Raw genomic sequence first — 20,198 nt, 5'->3', positions numbered from 1 at the left:
CAAAAATAATCTGTGAAGTAGTCAGTTTATTTTTTTAAAGTTTTTATAAAATGATGATAAAATACTGTATTATAGGATTAAAAAACATGTTCTTACAAATAACTAGGATCGTTTGTAGAAATACTGTAAAATAATAATTTTAATAGTCACGACGTGGTTTGGACAAATTGTGACTCACACACGTTTCCCCGATCTTCTGACTTTGTCTCTTCGTCTGTGGTGCAGGTGAGAAGGTACTGAGAGAACATAGTTATGGGTAATTGTTGGGATATCTTTTTTAAAAATTTTTATTCTCGTTCAAAGTTTGTTTCACGTGCAATTCACTGATGGCACTGGCAAAGAATGACAATCTGGAGCACCAGGAGAAGCGTTTTCAACGGTACACGTAGGTACGATGGTTTCTGCACTTAACACGCTGCCTCCGCGTCAGGTCTTCTACTCAGGTAGGCACGTAAAAATAACTCACATTGGGTTATTTTGAACTCGGATTGGGAAATTTTTAAGATAGCAGTTGAAAGATGATCGATGGATTTAACCCTTTCATGCACCAATAATGATAACCTGTAACCTGCTGACCTGATAAACTGTCCACTGTAGTAACCGCTGTGCCCGAAAGGGTTAATTGATAGACACTTAAAAGAGCTGTGTTGAAAATAACCCATAACAGATATTGGGTTATTTTTAACAAATCAAATGTTCAATCAACACCAAATATGACAGAGAGATGTGTGTGTTTTTCCCCCACAAGAAGGGAAGGCTACATGGTTTTATTGAATATTTATTAATGGGTCAACAATCAGCCAAGCACACAAACAAGTTACTCTTTAGCTTCTTCGCTGCACCTTCTCAACGCCAAACGCAAAAACACGAGAAATCAACTCAAAATAATAATAAAAAAAATATATTTACATACTGCATTATAAATATGTCAAATGTACATCATTTATACACAAGTACCGAAGATGGTCATGCTGTGACCAAATGCGAGTACCATCATAATCATAGAAAAAAAATGACAATGGAGAAACAACAAGAAAAATCGCAACATCTGGAAAAAAAAATATGGCTTGTGGTTCAAGAGGCTTTTTGACCCCAAAGCGGTTTTCGTCGTCGTTTCTCGAAGATTATTTGCAGCGAGTATGTGCAACACTTTTCATGTTGTGCGAAGGGCTTTTCTACTTTACTCCTAAATCGGAATCTGGACTACTTCTAACAAGTGAAGGCGGCTCAATCAAGTCAGTAAGGCCAGGATTACAGTACATGGTTGCACTACATCTACAATGCAACCAGTGGCTGGTCAGCTTCAGATTTCAGAATAAAAGTGTGCTGGAGAAACACACTTGAAAATTGTCTCTCCTGTTCGGCATGTTCGACACAAACGATCGCGACTGTTCCGTTTAGTTTAGAGCAGACCTGCTTCTTGTCATTGGGACTCTATAATGCCAAGAACTGATTCCTTTTTTATGTTTGGACAGAGCCGCGCTTATCGTCACTGCCGAACGAAAAACATGCATCTCCATTTCAGAAACAAAAAAAGAAAATCAAATAGAATTTCAGCATTTCAAGTTCAATTCTGAAATTGTTTTGGGAGAAAAAAAATTCAGGATTTAAAAAAAAGAAGAATAAAAAGGTCAAGCTGTCGTCATTTTCTTTTTCAAAACTGAAAAAGTGAAATTTGAAAAATATTTTGGGGGGCAAAAAAAAAAGTTTCCAAATTACATTTCATTTCAGATTAGTGACTAGAACGTGAAGAAAATTGATAGAAGAAGAAAACTCAGTTATGGTTCAGAAATTGTTTTTCCAATAAACGTTTGGGGGTAAAACCAAAAATTACAAATGTTTGGAGATGCGTGTTTTTCATTGGATAGGGATGTGATATTACCTTCCCAAAAAAGAATGTTATCATAAATTACATAAAAATTAAGCAAAAACTCAAGCTGCATTTTTTTTTACATGTTCCTGATGTAACGCAACAAGGTGGACCTGCGCACGTTGAAGAATTATATTTTTACGCAAAAATGCCAAAAAAAAAGCAAAAAAAAAAAACCCCATTGTGAATACTGCAAATTAGTCTGTAGTTCCAAGTTAAAAACTCTGTAAACAAATATGATTGCCATGAGAAAAACCCATCGCTTTAAAAGCTTTATGAAGGCAAGTCACGACAAGGGTAAATGCAATTCTGGTCACAGTGGCAACCCGATCATCGCATATGAACTGATCGGATAAAAAGTCTCATCGCTCCCTTGAACGCATAATTTTTAGGCCGACGGGTGCTCAAACAGACAACGTGTTGAAGTACGCGGAGAATGATGACGTCGACAGCCCGCTTGAGTGTGGTCGGTCTCATCCCAGGCACGGTTGCGTATTTCCCAGCCAGACGAGTAAAAGACGGACGGGGAAGGATTATTTGAAATCTTCTGTCAACCAACGGTCGAGAGAATCGAGAGCTTGTTCCCACAAAGATGTCGTAATGGCGCAATTGTCACGCTTTGAATCGACGTGAATGAAATGTGATTGAAGAGGCAATCACCTCCTTCATGTCGCTATCATTTGCGTGCTTTGACTCCAAATTGCTTTGTTGGCATTCCACGAACAGCAGATCAAAGAATACTGGATTTGCCGAGCAATTATTTGTATGGTCTGGAAGTGGAACTTTTTCATTCATGTGACAAACTTGAATTAAATAAAATGGTCAATCATGTGGGAAGGGCTGGGCAACATAATTATTCAATTCATAACAACCTTAGAGTAAATAATAGCTCATAATATGTAATAGTGAATTGGAATTTTGCTACTGTACAGTTTTTCGGAAACTTATGTTCCAACAAAGTAAGAAAAAAACCCCAACTTCGATTTGAGAAATTATTTTGTCATTTACATTTGTGAACAAAAATATGTTCATCCTAGTAAAAAGAGTAAAAAGGAATATGAATCGAAGAAACGCCCCGAAAATTTGAATTGGGAATTAAAATTCCAAACTGGATTTATGGAAAAAAAAAAAAATAGAAACTTGAGGTTCGGATTTGAAGACATTTTTCATGGGAATTTTTTTTCCCCCCTCAATTTCAATCAGAAGTTTTAATCTCAATTTCTGACGAAATAAAAATGGAATATCACAAAATTATTTTCCTATTTTCTTTTTCTCCAAAACTCAATTTCAAATATTCATTTTAAAGTCGTTTTTGAAAAAGAAAAGACAATTCAAATGACCCATTTGCTTGAAAGAAACTTTTTGTGAAAAACAAGCTTGGATTTTCTGCTAAAAAGTAAATATGGCGACACGTGCTTTTCATTGGACAGCGACACATTTTGTTCCGAGATGAGAATTTAACAGGAAATTACACAAGAAGCTAAGCGGCACATTACATGTGAGCTTCACCGGACCCAACATGCAATTCTGGGAACAAACAAAACTTCAGAGTAAGTCAGTGCTCACGATATGCGACAATAAACACTTGTTAGCCCATCTTAAATTGAACGTGGCCTTCGGAGGACATTTCTGAACGACTGAAAAGCTTCCCCATCCTTGCATGAGGGGAACACTTTTAGGGGGGTGTCAGTAATTCACTGGTGTGGATTAAAAACAAACAAACAAAGGAAAAAAAACTTAAAGCTTTTCATAATCATCTCAGACCAACAATAAAAAAAAGAATTAAAAACAAACTTTACAAAGCGTCCGTCCCATCCTGACATGTCTCCGTTGTGGATACGCAGTGTCTTGTGAGACGAGGTGGGGGAGGGGCGTTCAGGGGCGGGGCTCTCTACATGATGCTGATGCTGCGGTTGAGCTCACATTGGGCGTTGTTGTTGATGTTGGGGTTGGCGTTGCGGTTGCTGATGTTGGACGGCGCCGTCGTGGGGCCGCCGGCGTCGTTGGGGCAGCCGTGCTGGAGCAAGATGTCGGCGCACTCCTGACTGCTGGCTCGTCGGGCGTACGAAAGCGGCGTCTGGCCGCGCGCGTCGCGACTCTTCACGTCCACGCCGTACTGTGACGAGGGAATCACAATCAACTTTGATCTAGTGCAATTTGAGGGAACATTGACGGGACTGATAACTCGTTTTTCAGCCGATGCAGCAGCCATTTTTGGCAGTGGTCAGGAATTATGAGCTCAATTGAAGTTGGTAGGGACGGTTAGCAAAGTATTCTTTTCTGCTTGGCTCTCGACGAAGGCGGACGCTTTTTGCACAGCTCCTGCCCTCACCCCCCACCCTCTCCTTGCTCGCCACTTCGTCTTTGTGCTGTCTTTGTCTAACTTTTCCTAGCCTCCTACCGTATTTTCATCCGAAGAACTAACCATGGAATTAGTTGGCTGGTCTCTCGATGCGATCGACAAAATTCTTTCGACGAAAAGAGCAGGCAGTGGGGAGCCTGCTTGCTCTCCGGGGACATTTGCTGCCGGATACGCCCTGGATCCATGGAGAAAGTGGAGACCGGTGTGCCTGGCAATACTGCCCGTGGAGGATGTGGAAGACATCTACATTATTGGCCTTTTGATAACAGGTATGCTGCTGTTTGGTGTTGGCAGCTTTCTGTTCTATCGCAAAATTCAACCGACGGGAGCGGCTTTATTGGAAGTGAAGAAGCTGCCGGTCATTCTGGATGGTTTGGCGCGAATGTCCAACACTCAGACTCAAGCGGTGACTGAGCTCAACCGCAATATTGATGCGGTTTTGGAGCGACTCCGCGCGATCGACAACAACATGGAGAAGTTGGAATCCGCGCTGCGGAAAGAGTTTTCGGATTCGGCTGATCGGCGCCAGTGAAGAGATACAGGCCACGGACTCAAGGCTGTCTGAAATTGTTGGCGGCCGTCCCTCCAAAACAAACAACGCTATCTGGCCCTTTCCCCTGGATGGAAGTACGCATGGAATCTAGGGCCCCCACCATCACCCCCCTCCTTCTCGGCCATGGACTGATAAGCCGGGACTGTCTTCATGATGAGCAGACCTCGACGAAGCAGCTATGACCTGTACACGCATACACGTACACAACTGGACAACCACACATCCTTGTTATCACCGTCTTCATCGCTCCGATTCTTTTTCCCCCGTGACATGGTTCGACATGCAGAGCGCTCGTGTCCGTGCAGCTGGTCATTTTCGGCAGCGTCGCGGTCATCCCCCCCCCCCCCCCCCCCCCTTCCCATTCATCCTCCCCCTTATTACATGTTATGTCTTGTGACTTGTTGTAACTGTCATATGCTTATTTATGTGCTAGGGTCTTTTTTTATCCTGGACTTAAATTATCCTCAGAAGAGGATAGTTCGAGCGTGTTTTTTTTTCCCCTCTCCCTACCCAGCATTTTCCTTTCTGAATTCTGATTGTAATTTCCCCATTGCGGGACAAATAAAGAATATCTTAATCTTAAGAGTTGAACAAAATGTCCTTTTTTGGTGGTGGTGGTGGGGGGCGGGGGGTGTAAATTAAAAAAAAATTAAACTATTAAGACAGAAAGTGTACACTGTAGTGGACACATTAAGAAATTCAAAATTATATAAAAATACCTCACAAAGATAGTGGAATCTAAAAAATATATATAAGACGATTGGAAAATATGTTTTTCCTGGCAGTCAGGACGATATAAACATTCATTTTCATTTTAGAAAAAGGATAAGGAAAAATGTTATGTGGTCAGACTAAAGGGAATTTTTAATAATTGCTCTCATTGGTTTCACTGGACCGAATATGCAATTCTGGGAACAAACAAAACTTCTTCTAAAAAAAAATATAAGACGATTGGAAAGTATGTTTTTCCTGGCAGTCAGGACGATATAAACATACTGTTTACATTAATAATTGCTCTTATTGGCTTCACCGGACCCAACATGCAATTCTGGGAACAAACAAAACTTCAGAGTAAGTCAGTGCTCACGATATGCGACAATAAACACTTGTTAGCCCATCTTATTGGTTTAAGTATTTAGTATAATTCTCTTTCACTCAATGAATGTCATAATTGTATCAGATTTATAAACTGCAGACCATTTCCTTCAATTTCACATGTGATCTCTTCCCGCAAACGAATTTGCCTAGTTGGCAGGATCTGCCGATTTATAATCACATCGTGGCTGATTCTTTGCCGCTGCGCGGGAGGTAGCCACTCACCCAGATGAGGAGTTGCGTGATGACCACGTTGGCCATGGCGCACGAGAGGTGCAGCGCCGTGCGGCCATCGCCGTCTCCGTACGTCTCGTTGACCTCTTCCTTGGTGCCGTGGGCCAGCAGCACCACCACCAGCCTCAGGTCGTCCTCCACCACTGCCCTCAGCAGCTGCTGGCCCAGGGGCACGTCCGACTGGGGCAGCCCCACCAGGAACATTTTCTGCTCGTACTTGGCTCGGATCCAGCGCTCCTTGTCCTCCCTGGAAGGCACAAGATGGCGGGCGGTGTCACCAAGTAGTTTTCTCTCTCTGTGGTAAAGTTATCAACTAACAGACAAAGTATTGTGAGAGAGTCATATATTCTGCATGTAATTCATTGTCTTTATTGTGTTAAGAATTTAACTGACCAAAAAAGAAGTTATTTTATCCATTGGCTGATCTATGGGTTACTGGTATTTTATTCTGAAGTCAGCCTAAAAAAAATCCATATATGACACGCACAGAAAAAAAAAAACTTAGTTGTTTGTTATTTCGAGCTGTTTAATAGTGACTCAGTAAAGCACAAACATGCATATGTGGTGAATATACTCCATAACTCTGCGAACAACCCAAGCTATACTGATCAAAGAACAGTCAAGTCATGACTTTAATATAACTTCGTGGAGAATTTCCAGTCAGGACTTAATATGCTGCTTAGCACAAAGTCAATCAACCGTGTCACAACCTAAAATGACATCCTTTTGGCGAATGACACCGGAGACTATGTGTGTCTCGTTTTATTGGACCTGACAGCAGCCTTTGAAACAGTGAACCACTGTTTTCTGTTGGTTTGTTGGCAGCCCCAAGTGGGCCTATAGAGTGGTTTGGATCCTACTTAGCCGGCAGGACTTTTTGTGCTAGCCATGGGTGCTCTGAATACCACTCGACATTATTGTTGTTGGTGTTCCACAAGGTTCCATTTTCGGGCCCATGGCTATTTTCATTGTATTTACTGCTCCTGGGTTCTACCTTAAACCAGTATGGCATTGCCGTTCAGTGCTATGTAGATGCCAGTCAGATCTGTGTCCCGCTAAGAAAAACAGACACTGCTCGTAAAAGCCACGTTTGTCCTCTCTGGAGGAAATCAAAGGTATTCAACTTGAACTTCAACAAATAGAAAACAGAAGCGATGACGTTTGGTCCCAGTGGCCCTTGTGCATCTCACCCTCCTGAACCCTTACCTAAAGCCAACAGTTTAGACCAGGGGTGTCCAAAGTCAGTCCTGAAGGGCCGTTGCCCGCCTGTTTTCCAGCTCTCTCAGGAGCAACACACCTGATTCAAATCATCAGGATTGCTCCAATCCTGCTTCAGAGCTGGCTGATGAGCTCATCATCTGAATCAGGTGTGTTGCAGGCGGGAGAGCTGGAAAACAGGCAGGGCAGTGGCCCTCCAGGCCTGGAGCTGGAAATGTCTGGTCTAGACCTTGGCTCTTAAACTGGACAGTGATTTTAAATTGGACAGTCCAATTGGTGCTGTTGTTAAATTCATCTTTTTTTATTTTTATCTTAGGCAACAGATTTAAAAAAAAAAACTCTTCACAACAGCATGGAGGAACAGTAATCCATGCCTTTGTTGCATCTCATTACTGTAATATTTTGGAGTCAGCAAGTCCTCCAAGAACTGTCTCCAGTTGGTCAAAAATGCAGCTGCTCGCTTCCTAACTGGTGTTCATTTGAAGATTCTTTAATTTGTCTTTAAATGGCCTCGTCCCACTTTATTTTTCTGAGCTGCACCTCAGGGGTGCCCATTACGCTGATCGCGATTGACCGGTAGATCGCGGACTGGTCCCAAGTCGATCGCGAGGGTTGTAGAGGAGAAAAAAAACAAACAAAGAGGATTAAAAAAAAAAAAAAAAGTAGGTCAATCTTTAACCTATGGTGGCACGCGACCTGCATCACCGGAAGTTGTTAGCGCTCAGCAGTCTGCAATTGCAGCTTGCTATTCAGATTCAGAAAACTTTATTTATCCCCGTGGGACAATTAGATCAGAGCTGTTGCGCTATATCTTTTATCGTTGTCATTATTCTCATTCAGTTTGTTTCGTGTACAATTCACCGAGGGCACCGGCAAAGAATAGGAATCTAAAGGGCCAAGGGAAGCACTTTAAAACGGTACGTGTGAGCTACGATAGTGAACAGGTTGCAAAAGTGCGTCGCATGTCTCCTTGTCAGGCTGTTGCTCATCATGGCGTGCGTGTGTATGTGCGTGCGCGGAAACAAGTCGATCGCGGGAGGTTGGTTGATCGAAAAGTCGATCTTCAGTCCAACATGTTTGAGCACACCTGCTCTACATACTTGCCCGGTGCCTCAGGTCAATGGACCAGATGCTACTGTCGGCCCCGACAGCAATGGAAAAAGTGCGATTCCATTGCCAATCCTTCCCTTGGAATGCCCTTCCGTTAAACATAAGGCAAGCCTCCTCTGTGTCCATCTTTAAAACTCAGCTTGAAACACATTTTTATTCTTTGGCTTTTGACTCAGGATGAGACTCTGCATTGCTTTGGTGTTTTATTGTGTTAATGGTTTTTATGTTATTAACATATTGTTTTCAGCGTTTTATATGTGTGATTTTTACTTTATGTACAGTACTTTGTATGCAGCTGTGGTAGCTTTAATGTGATCTATAAATAAAGTTTGGAATGGGATTTTAATAAACATTCAGAAGAGTTCAAATTGTGATCTGAAAATTTCTGAAATTTCACTTCCATCATTTTTTGGGGTTTTTTTCGTCTTTACGACGCCATGCCTTACATACTAATCCTGCCACCTGATCCCCCCAAATGGAATTGTGTCACTTGTAAATACATTGGCAGCAGAAGAACGAAGAATGGGGAAAAAATCTCAGTGGGAAAGCAAACTATCAAACGGCCTGGTTCCACTTTCGTTGATTACGCTGGAGAGCGATACGAAGCAAGTGGGGAGCATCTTTCTAAAGGTTACACGTCTTCACCGCTCGCGTCTGCTACGGACAATACCAGATTTCTATTTTTTTTCATCAGGGCTGTCTGCTGTCAGTCTGAACTGGTGGACGCCCTTGCACAATAGAAGCGGTGTGTCTCAGCGGCACCCCGGGGGAGACCCGGTCCTCCAGTCCGATCGATTTGCGCTGAATGGCCGCAGAGCGACGGAAAGGGTGGGGGTGGGGGGATGAGGGTCGGAGGACGAGGGTGGGGGTCCTCCTTCAAGACCATCCTGGAGTGAGAGAATAGAACGCCAGAGAAGGCTTCGTCCTCTATCGCCATCTTTTGCTCTCCATCTTAACCGCCCCCACACTCGTTCTCTGGCTGCGTATACAAACCCAGCACAGATAAAAAAATATCTATCAATACGTGAATGACTGAGCATGCCCAGTGTGCCACTGACCCCGTGACCTCCCCGGGCCGGGCGTCTGATAAGGCAGTACCGAGAGGTGGCCGTTGTTTGGATGTGTGGATGAGTGACAGAAGGTAACGCTTTGGAGTGACAAGACTCTCTTGGGAGTTGACATTCGCTGTCTCCGATTTCCTTTCACACTCGAGGACATTTAGCCGGGGTGCTAATGAAAGCCACCGTTGCTCTGCCGATACGGAGGTAATCGTATTCCTCTTTGATGGACATGGCCAAAGAAGTACTTTTGTTCAAAATAATTACCAAAGTCATTTTTAACAAAGTGATATCTCACTGAGTCGCGAAGCCTTGCGAGTGTTTGGGAATGTAGCGATTGTTTTTTTTTTGTGGCAGGGTTCATTAAAGCTTGCAAAGACGTTAATCAGACAATTGCAAACAGTGTTAACAGTCGCAAACAGTTTTTCTTCTCATGAAGAAATTTTGAACATGTTCGAAATTTTATTTACTACATACTAAAAATGTTGTCCGGTTTTTGAGGGCCATATACCACATAAAATCAGTTCAATTATTACATAAGGCACAACGGATTATAAGGCGCACTGTCGATTTTTGAGAACATTATCCAATTTTAATTGCGCCTTATAGTCCGAAAACTACGCTAATGTGTTTAATGGACAGTTCTAAGAGGGGAATAGAGGTACTGGTTAAAAAGACAACATAACACAACTCAATTAAATTTTAACAGGACACATTGCATTCAACATAACAATACATCTTTGTGCTCATGAAAATGCTCAGATAAAGTGGACTGACTTGGTTTCTACTTGGATATGTTCAAGAGTTTAATTTTCCAATATTATGCCTTGCCAAGCCTGACGTAGCATTGGTTCCCAGTCATTATCTTTGGGTCCATTTACCACGAAAAGTGTTGTCTCAAGTGCGAGTGCATGTTTTGAAGGAAAAGTGCTTTCACACATGTTAGAAACAAGTTGTCATAAAGCCTCTTTCTGTCGGTCATTACACACTTAATAGGACAGGACCTGACCCTGGATAAGATGAGGAAGAGGGATGGATACATTTTCTTGTACTCTGAACATGACATATCAAAAGAACAAAAAAATCTCATGACATTAAGAAGTGGTCGAGGGTTTTAAGATATCAGTGTTGGACATTTGTTCCTAACATGGGTGTCTGTTATCATGCCTTGCGGGGACATGGTTCTGACAAACTTAAATGAGGCTGTTGAGGGCACAGACTTGATTGTGGAGTGGAAGACCAAGCGCAGATTGACGGAGTGCAAAATCAAAACAAAGCAACCTCGTAAAGCAAACACCTTAAAACAGTTTTGATGAGCATATGGTTCATTTTGGGGAAAACACGCACCAGAATGCCGTTGTCCTCACCAAACCATAAGGAGCCCTTTTCTTAGGAATGGCGGTATTGTGCGTCCAACAATAGCGCCCTAATGGCAGGCAATTGCAGAGTTTTATGGTGTTAGACCATCAATCCCTCATCAGTCACTATGTGAGGAGGACAAGGCTGTTAGCAAATCAATCGGCCTTAAAGCAGGAAGGGGCCGTGCCGCCCTCCTCTCTTATTTCCGGTGAGCGAGAACGTCATTCTTTTGCCAACAAATTAAGTTGAAAAAGGCGGTATGATTTACAACTCTTTGGATGGGGCTCAAAATGTAAATCAGCGGGCTCCACGGTCTGAATGAGAGGCTCAATGTGTCGGGCCAGGCCAATTGGCAGAAGTTAAATGAAGCAGAAAGTTAACATTAAGATGTGAAACAAAAAGGACGTCAACATTGCACAGAAAGGAGCCCGAAGGATATTTTTGTGACCAAATAAACTGAAGGGAGATGTCGGGGGAAGACATGTGGCTTAAGACAGAGGAAAAAAAGGTTTTAAGATACCTGGAGGGGGTGTGCTCGGAGGTGAAAACATGGCATTACAGAACATGTTTTTTATTACTTGTTTAGTTACACATTTAACAGGACATTCCAAAACTCACATTTTAATTTATTTTTTATTTTTAGCGACACACTTTTGAAAGGATGGACAGAACTACGAACAGTTAAAATGGTCGTGAAGTGGACTTGTTTTTTCGTCAGACAGGAAACTGATGACAAATGCTTGCCTTCTCCAAACTTTGTTGCTTTTATGAGAAAGTCCCCTATCTTGCTTTACCAGTTTTAACACCGGTATGTGGTACGCGTTTGACAGTCCGCTGCACAAATGAAGATCCTTGTTAAAAACATGGCATTATAAAATGTGCTTTCATCGGTGGTTTAGCTATACTTTTTTTACAAGACATGCAGGAGATCACAGCAGCCTCTATTGTGGTAAAAAGTCAGAGCGGTCATTAAGTGGACTTAGTCTTCATCATACAGTGACGATATGGCGAACACTTTTTGTTTTCGAAGGTTTGTCACGTTAATGGCTATGTCCCATTATCAACCAGTAAAAGCAGAGTATGTGTTTGACAGTTTTTGCGCAAATGGACTGACTTGAGAAAAACGGCGTATTATAAAACATGCGTCCCCTGTCAGGCCCGACAAGCTTTAACAATATAAACCAAGCTCACTGCAGAAGCCTGAAAAAAAAAGGCTAGTTGAAAGCTAGGATGTAAAAGGAAGTGAGATGGTAATCCCTGCTTCTGTCTTTTGTTTGGAATCGAAGAGCAATCCAAACAGCAGTTGGCTTTAGACAGTCAGGAGGGGAAGCGGAGCGCTTTGAAAAGGACACTTCCTCACCGCAGGAGGTAGAAAAATAAAATCTGCAGATTTAGCATGTCAAAGTGGCAGGATGGCAGAGGGCGGGAGTGGAAGAAAAGGCTGGGTGGGGACTTCAAGGGAGTGCATTTTCTCAGTATGGGAGGAGATTTAGGAAATTGGACTTGGTGGTTACTTTTATACGCAGACTTCTCCAGCCTTGAGCGCATACTTGTTCCCCGTTTGGCCGTTGCTCAGAGGACAGGAGGGAGCGCCGAGTTCCCACTAAAAATGCCAGTGTTGCATCCAGCTTAAGAACAAGCCGTGTTGACACAAGCCTTCCTGGTAATTGCTATTTAGCCCCACCAGAGTCCGCGGGTAAACATCCAAACACTACTACCTTCCTGGGACTCGTGTGGAAAGGGGCTTCCAGTGAAGAGGTGGTCTCCCCTTTCGTTTGAGTCGCCTACATAAAGGCGGCCCTATCAGTAGAAAGTCCTCTTTTATAATTCTATTCGTTCTCTCTGTTGAGCAATGGCTCCTGACCCTGACTTAATTAAGTGGCAAATGGCGGAATGATTCTCCTCATCGCGGGCCCACGGAGTCAAGAACACATGACTGCATTCAAATAAAGAGCAACAAACCAGGGCAATTAGTCAAGCCCGAAAGGACAATCGGGGATTTAAGGAAGGGAAACTGAGACGCCGCATCGGGCCATCACAAGAGGAGGAAGTCCGTCCCACCGACAACAATCAAAGCTTCCCCCTTGGCTCCTGCTCCTCGAGTCCACACGTCCAGATTGACTGCATGCACATCAAAAAGACGCACTGAAGAGGAGAAACCGTCCACTGTTGAGCGGGACCGGCCAGCCTGAACAGAGCTCACAGTCGGGCACCTCGTAAGGGTTCCATTCCCATGCAGGCCAACCGAGGGCGCGGGGCGGGGGTTGGGCTGGGGGGTGGTGACGTCAGAAGAAGAGGGACAGCGGCAGAAGGACAAGAGAGAAAGCTGGGGGGCCGAGAGGGAAGCGACAGGAAGAAAAGAAAGGAAAGGCAATGAAAGCTGGGCCCCAAACTATCAAAGGTTGCTAAGGGCCAGCAATCCAGTAAACGCAGCAGCCAAAAATGCTAAATAAGGCCTGGGATATGCCTCCGCTTTTTCCACCTAGCAGGACTGTTAGCTTCACTTTCGTGATTTAAAAATATTTTTTGGGGGGCGTGACTGTAAAAGTTATCATATCATTCCTGTTGTGGTACCAACCGTTGTGGTAACATATTTCCTTAGAGAAGAATAAAATCAGCCGTGGGATGAAGTACTACCAGAAGCACGGACTAACATTTAACCTCTCAATTCCAATGTTTTGTCTCGGGAAATTAGATTAATTTATTCTCCGGAGTCTATTCTCTTTCAAAGCATCTCTCTGCTCTGCAAGTATGTGTATGCGAATACTACTTTTTTTTTTTTCCGTCCAGTCTACTTCGCGTACGGCCTTCAGAATCGGAAGTGGTGGCAGAAGCATCTTAAACCAGGGCTGTAGTACTTTGACATGGCTTGTTGTTGTGTCGGACTTCACTCACATTTGACTCGGTCTTCTCTCGGCCATCAGACTCGCTAAATATTTTTATCATCTCGACCGAGTCCAACTATGTTTTTATTCCTGAAAATGAATATCCTCCTTCAAAAGAAACTTAAAATCAAGTTTTTCAGATATTTTTCAAAATAGCCCTTTGATTTGGTAACCATGAGTGCCAAAGCACACTGTTTTTCTTTCAGCCATGTCAGTGAGGTTGTAAGATTTGGTTTTACCAACTTTCGAGGATTGGCATTAGCCGCAACATCTTCACCCCCCCCCCCCCCCCCGCCCAAACAAAACAAAACAAAAACAAATAAGCACAAAGCAAACAACAGATTATGTAAGAAACCAATTTTGGAAATTTAGGGCACCACTTGCAGAGATACCGCAAAAAATTGTTGTAAATCTGATCACACGCGGTTAATAAAGCAAAGGGTTCCGAGCAAAGAGCGTTGAGCAAAATGAAATTTCTCTAATTTTGTGGTTGTGAAAATAGGATTTGTCTGTCGTAAGGTTTGCTCTTCATCTCATCAGAACTCGGATATTGTGGACTTGGACTTGACCCCGGCCCTGATTTAAGCTATATTAGCTAAGAGTCTGTTTCTTCAGCCAATCACATTTCAAATTTAACGTCAACATTAACATCAGCATTTTTGCATAATGATTGGTTGGTTTGAGCAAGCCAAGTTCGACGCGCAAATTATGTCTGTAGCGAGATGCATATCTGATGAGCTCTTATAAGTTATATCTCTGGTGAGTGTGATGTATTTTTTTTCCATGTTTGGGTCACGTTATTAGATCATTACTGAGCCTGTATTGTTTCGAATAAATACATGGCACGTTTGTGTGATGTTATATTTTGTATACGGTATAGTATTGATGGCTTCGTGAGAGTGTTGTTTTTAAGGGGTGGCTTGAGTCTGCAGGTCCAAAATGCCCCAGCATGCAAGGTTTTGAGGTTATGAATGACCTCCAATGAACTCAATCGCGCAAATAAGGTGTCACGTTGCACAAATGGGCACCAGTAAATATAATACAATCTTTTTTCCTCACAAAGGCAGCAATTCGTATTCTGTGAACAAAACACAAACAACCGCCACAAATTCCTTTCACAAATTTCAAATTCAGTGGGAGGCCAGGCATTCAAGAGACAAAACTATGTGTATCAGCCAATGAAAAAGTTCTGGGGGGGTTTTTTTCTATCCATTTATTTGTGTTTCAGTGTAAAGGCTTGAAAACAAGTACTGTACATGTGTCAGATGTTCATTCTGGGCGCATTGTAATCAAAGCTGCAATGGCGGTGTTGTCGCGTTTGTGCTCACTTGCTTCTCAAAGTGGACATTTACTGCATCACGAAAGAGTCCCGCCGAGTCATTTTCAAAACCCACTTTGGAATAATAGCAGGAGAAATATGCAATTGGCTTATTTGCCTGTAGTTATGGGATCGCTTTGAGAAGTTGTTTTTTATTTTTTATTTTTGCCAGAAACTTTGCAAAAACACAAAGGAAAAAGTCCGCGTTTCACAAGCCCGCCATCTTACAGTCAACAGGTGGAGCGGTCGCCACTTTTCCTGCTTCCCCAGCGAGCAGATGTACAGAAACCGCGTGGACATGATTCAAAAGGTTGTTGTGTCTTTCCGAGCAGAACCGGACGGTGCGAGCATCTGGGTGCCGCGGGCGTGCAGACGGACGAGTTGAATATATTGTGACATTAATGAGCTTGTCACACTCGGCCATGATGGAGTGGCTGTGTTTTTGTGCCGGCAAGGCTTAACACCCTTAAAAGCTCATGCTGTTAACCCCTGCTCAACCCTTGACTCGCGCACAAAGATGATAGGGGACGACGACACGTCCAAATCCTCCTTTTGTCAAGACCCACATCACATTAGCTACTGTCACTAAGTGCGTCGAGCTTTCTGAACGAACACAGCACATCCAAACATTGAGGAAGGAGGACAATTCAGACAGAAGAAGGTAAAAGGTATGGTGTATGCATTTCAAGCTTTCATCCACCATATCAAAATCACATTCAGAAAAAAATGCACCGGGGGGGAAAAAGAAATATATATATATATATATATATATAAATATTGCTTACACCACGGCACAAAAGTCAACCAATGCTAAGGAGGGACAATGTTCCTGTAAAGCTGGCGTTCTCTCTTTTTACTTGCGGTGCAACTACTAATCAACAATTTATCGTCTTACAAATGAATTGATAATTATTTTAGATAATCAATTCTTCATTCAGTGAAAATTGTTCAAATCCTCGGCATTTCAGCCTATCAACAGTAAATATTCTTGGATTTTTGTTGTCCTCTCTGAAAGCGGACCGATTATCTTCATGTTGAATCAAATTCAAACATTTGCAAATGTCTGCTTTGACTTGGGGAAAACTGAACGCGTTACGCGCAGTAACAGAATCTTGAAATTTATGTTTGCGCATTTTCTGTCCTGTCAATTTGAAATAATGTCCTTTAAAAAAATGGAATGGAAATTAAAACTTGTTAATTTTATTGGGTTTATCGTTACTCAACAAAATAATGGAGAGATAAATCAATTATTAAAAAAAATATATATCAGTTGCAGCCACACTACTTTGAACACTCAAAAACAAACAGCAAAAGGCCTGTAAGAGCGTTGTTATGGGCTGGCTAAAGCTGGGTACACACATACTGATGAATGGACGGAATTTGAGCACACCCCTTCTCATGAAAGTCAGCAAGGCCCAATCATAGGATGTCTGTAAAGGATCATCCTGAGCAATGACCTGATGAGTGATCCCCCCCCCCCCCCCCCCCCCGATCTGCTCATAAAATGCTCGGCATGACAATCGTAAATGCTAAACCTGTCCAATATTTACGATCGCCGATCGTAACGCCCGCATTCAACTCCAAAACGGCCTGAGCGACAGACTCAGCAGACTAGTGAGATGCGATTTGACATCTTTAAAGGTCCAAACAAAAGTTTTGTGTGCCAGTCAATTTGGTGGCATGGGGGCGTAATTAGTGAGTGTGGTTCTCGCACACAGGCCTAATTACTGACCTGTGGCTTTGATTTAGACAGCGAGCCTGGAGAGAGAGAGAGAGAGAGGCAGAGTCATTCAGTCATCCTAATTGATTACTCTTCCGCCATGAGAGCTTGAGGCTATTCGAAAGCTCTTGTGGGAGTTCTGGTGCTTGTAACTTGTGAGTTGTTCTTTTAAGAGACTAATGTTCAGAAGAGGTGTCAGCGCAGAAGGGGTTAAAGCGTTGTTGCCGGCTCGGAGGAAGGGGGCAGCGGGGGTGGGGGAGTACAAGTTTGGAGAGGTTAGCGGTGTGATTCATTTTTATTACTGCGCAGCCCCTGCAGGCGGCAGGAGTGGCAAATTATTTCTGAAACAAAGTGGAGGGCTCTCATCAGAGCTATTACCTGGCTGTGGCCTTAGGCGGCGCGCGGCCCACAGAGGGTGACGGCGAGGGGCCCGTGCCGGTGAGGGATAGCCGTGCGTGTTGGCCCGTGCTCCGGGACAATCTCCCCTCCCCAAAAAATGAGAACTGTTGTCTCTCTTTCTGTGCGTGTGTGCGTGTGTGTGCTATTTTCTATCACAAACTCGCCAAGCAATTAGAGGCGACGTGCAAAACACGATGACTGCCGGGCGCTAATGAAAAGAACAACTCCCTTTCAATATTTGCCGAATGCAGTCAATGCACGAAACGCCCACAAATGGAGCAAAAGAATCAATTGATCGATCAATGAGCAGTTGGGGTAGCACACTGGTACTTCATTTGGCATCTTACCGAGATATTTATGGCCGACTGTACGTTTCCAACTTTGTGGGAAGAGTTTAGGAAAGATCCCGTTCTGTTCCCGGAGCACAAAGCCAGCTCCATGCTGGGATGAGTTTGGTGCGGAAGAATTTTAGAGCTCAACATATTTGAGATGAACGAGAACGAGCGATTATATTTATGCAACTGTATTTACTCAAACAAAAGTTCTAACAGGCACAAAAGCATAAACTTCTTTTCTATAGAATTACAAGAACTATTATTTTAAGAATGATTATTCTCCATCCAGAGCAATGCATGATTCAATAATGATTAGAATTGTACGGCATGCTCCATTACAAAATAATAATCATTTGCCCTATTCTTGCCTCGGCTCCCGAGATGCAAGATTGATTCATTCAGAATCGCCCTGTAAAGATCTTGTTGCCTCACCGTTACGTGCCGTCTTAAAACGCCAGTAGTTTTATTTTATTGTAGTTTTATTTCCTTTTAATACACAGTGGTTAACTTCTCCGGCCAAAGTCGCTTCACATCCTTTGCATTTCCCAAATGATTTGTGAGAAATGATTCAAATCTGTTGCGTTGTGAGTGTATGTTGACGTTACGGCAATACAGTACATGATGCACTTTGGCGAGCTCGGCCAATCCCGCCGTAGGTAACGGCGAGCGCGTTAATGGAAATGGAAAACAGGCATCCCATTACCATGCCCGCAATCAGTCCGATGTACCCGAGTAATCTCTCAGTCTGTCTGCCTATGACTGGCGTTCTCCATAAACTGAAGCCGTCTCGCGGATGAACGCATTCACGTTAAATCGCCAAAATACAAAAAAAGAAAAAAAAGAAGAGAGCAGTAGGGGGTAAAACTGGTGTTGCAGGAGACATTCAATCAGACAGCCGCTTGATACTCGAGTAGTTACTGAGTCGTTTCGATGAGGTGTCACTAATGTTTAGCGGGAGCAGCCGCTCGTCGTCGGCGGGACACAATTAAAAATCATCAAAATGACGACGCGCGGCAAAAAGAAAAAGACGTCAGGTGAGGATTTATGGCGTGGAAAAAGAGAAGGAATCCCATTAAGCGAGCGATAATTCATCATTCGTGATAAAGCAACAACATAGGAGACACAAGAGCTTCGCGGTAACCATGTGATATTTTACAACCTCTCTGAAGATTACTTATGCCGCAAATAAGATTTATTGTTTGACAGCGGAAAATAATGGAGATGCCGCTCCGGGGATAAGGTCTTTTATTTATTTATTTTCGAAGACAATGAAGGTCCTTCCTTCCCCTGGCGACACGCGGGGGACGAGTGACAGCGGTAGCGAGAGGAATCAACATCAATAATCTTTCATCGGGACGACTGGCGCGAGCAATTTAGAGCAGAAAGCATTCGATAAATAACTGTGGGCCATCATTCAGTGCAGAAGTGGCAAGAGGAAAGAGGCGGCCTGGTGCCTTTGCATCTGAAAACTCCCAAAAACCATCACAAACTCTTTCTCGGTGAAGGCTCGGCACAATCTTTTGACTCCTTCAAATACTGCAAAAGTATCAGTGACGTTAGACAAGACGCGAGGCATTGTTTTTACGACTATGACAGCTCCCGAGTGTCGGAAAGACCCAGCTGTGACATGATAAAATACCTCAAGGATCAAGAATTACAGCCACTTTACGTACCGTATTTTCCGCACCAAAAGGCGCACTGGATTATGAGGCACACCTACAATGAATGGCCTATTGACAAATTTTATTCATATATTGCACGCACTGGACTATAAGGCGCAATCTACAGTGCAGCCACTAGATGGAGCTACAGGTACATCTTTGTCTGTCTCCGTGCCTTCTCTTCCGTTAGGGTCGAGAGGAGTTCATGACCGACTCCCGAAACGTAAATGAACGATTACTTCAATGAAACTACGGAAATTGAAAATACAGTAATGTATCAAAACAGAAAATCACAAAATAAATTCTATGGCCCCCCCGACAGAATTAATTTTGACATTTCCTTGAGCATAGCGGCAACAGAACGATCAGATGTCAGTAAATTGGAGGAGACTGGACTGTCTCAGAAGTATTTGTTATTTATTCCTTTGTTGTGTACTGTATTCACAAATGAGGAAATCACAAAATAAATTCTGTAGTGGGGCTGTAGAATTTATTTTGTGATTTCCTCGCTTGATTTTCTGTTTTGATGCATTATTTTCCATTTTCGTAGTAATCGTCAATTTACATTTTTCGAGGTGGTCATGAACGCCTCTCGAGTCGAACGGAAGAAGAGAAGGCACGGAGACGGACATAGGCGTACTTGTATTTGTTGAGACTGTGAAAACCATTAATAAAGTGTGCGTTTTAAAAAACAACAACACCCCAGCTCTCCTTTTTTCAGAGCTGCAACAAAAACGTATTTAATAAAGCAGCGACACAGTTCACTGAATCAACAGCAAGTTATAACATTGGAAGCATGTCTCCAGCAAGGAGCCATCTTGGGGTCGACATATTACCGTAATGACCATACACAAGGCGCACCGGATTTTAAGGCGCGCAGTGAGCTTTTAAGAAAATGGAAGACTTTTCGGTGCTCCTTATAGTGCGGAAAATACGGTACCCGGTTTCGTGTGTGGTTAGAATCAGTCTGATTTGAAGGACCAGCTCAGACTCATATGAGCGAGGTAAGTCTGGCTTTTAT

The 20,198-nt window shown here is 43.1% G+C and overlaps 1 protein-coding gene across 1 annotated transcript in view; it reads right to left on the bottom strand.

The window, feature by feature from the left end:
* Window positions 1–729: 729 nt before the first annotated feature.
* The window catches only part of agap3 (ArfGAP with GTPase domain, ankyrin repeat and PH domain 3), a 91,192-nt gene continuing 71,723 nt past the window's right edge, over window positions 730–20,198 (bottom strand). Inside the window, exons 17-18 of the mRNA XM_086129943.1 lie at window positions 6,106–6,361; window positions 730–3,986 (exon numbers count right to left, since the gene is read on the bottom strand). Of these exons, the coding sequence (XP_085986069.1) occupies window positions 3,762–3,986; window positions 6,106–6,361 (481 nt within the window). The 3' untranslated portion in view covers window positions 730–3,761. The remainder of the gene's footprint in view (window positions 3,987–6,105; window positions 6,362–20,198) is intronic.

This window comes from Hippocampus guttulatus, chromosome 14 (genome assembly GCF_054856545.1).
Source record: "Hippocampus guttulatus isolate MCC_2025c chromosome 14, RoL_Hgut_1.0, whole genome shotgun sequence".
NCBI classification, from domain to species: Eukaryota; Metazoa; Chordata; class Actinopteri; order Syngnathiformes; family Syngnathidae; genus Hippocampus; species Hippocampus guttulatus.
Note: the sequence above shows the minus strand (reverse complement) of the source record. Positions and strands in the feature narration are given on the sequence as shown.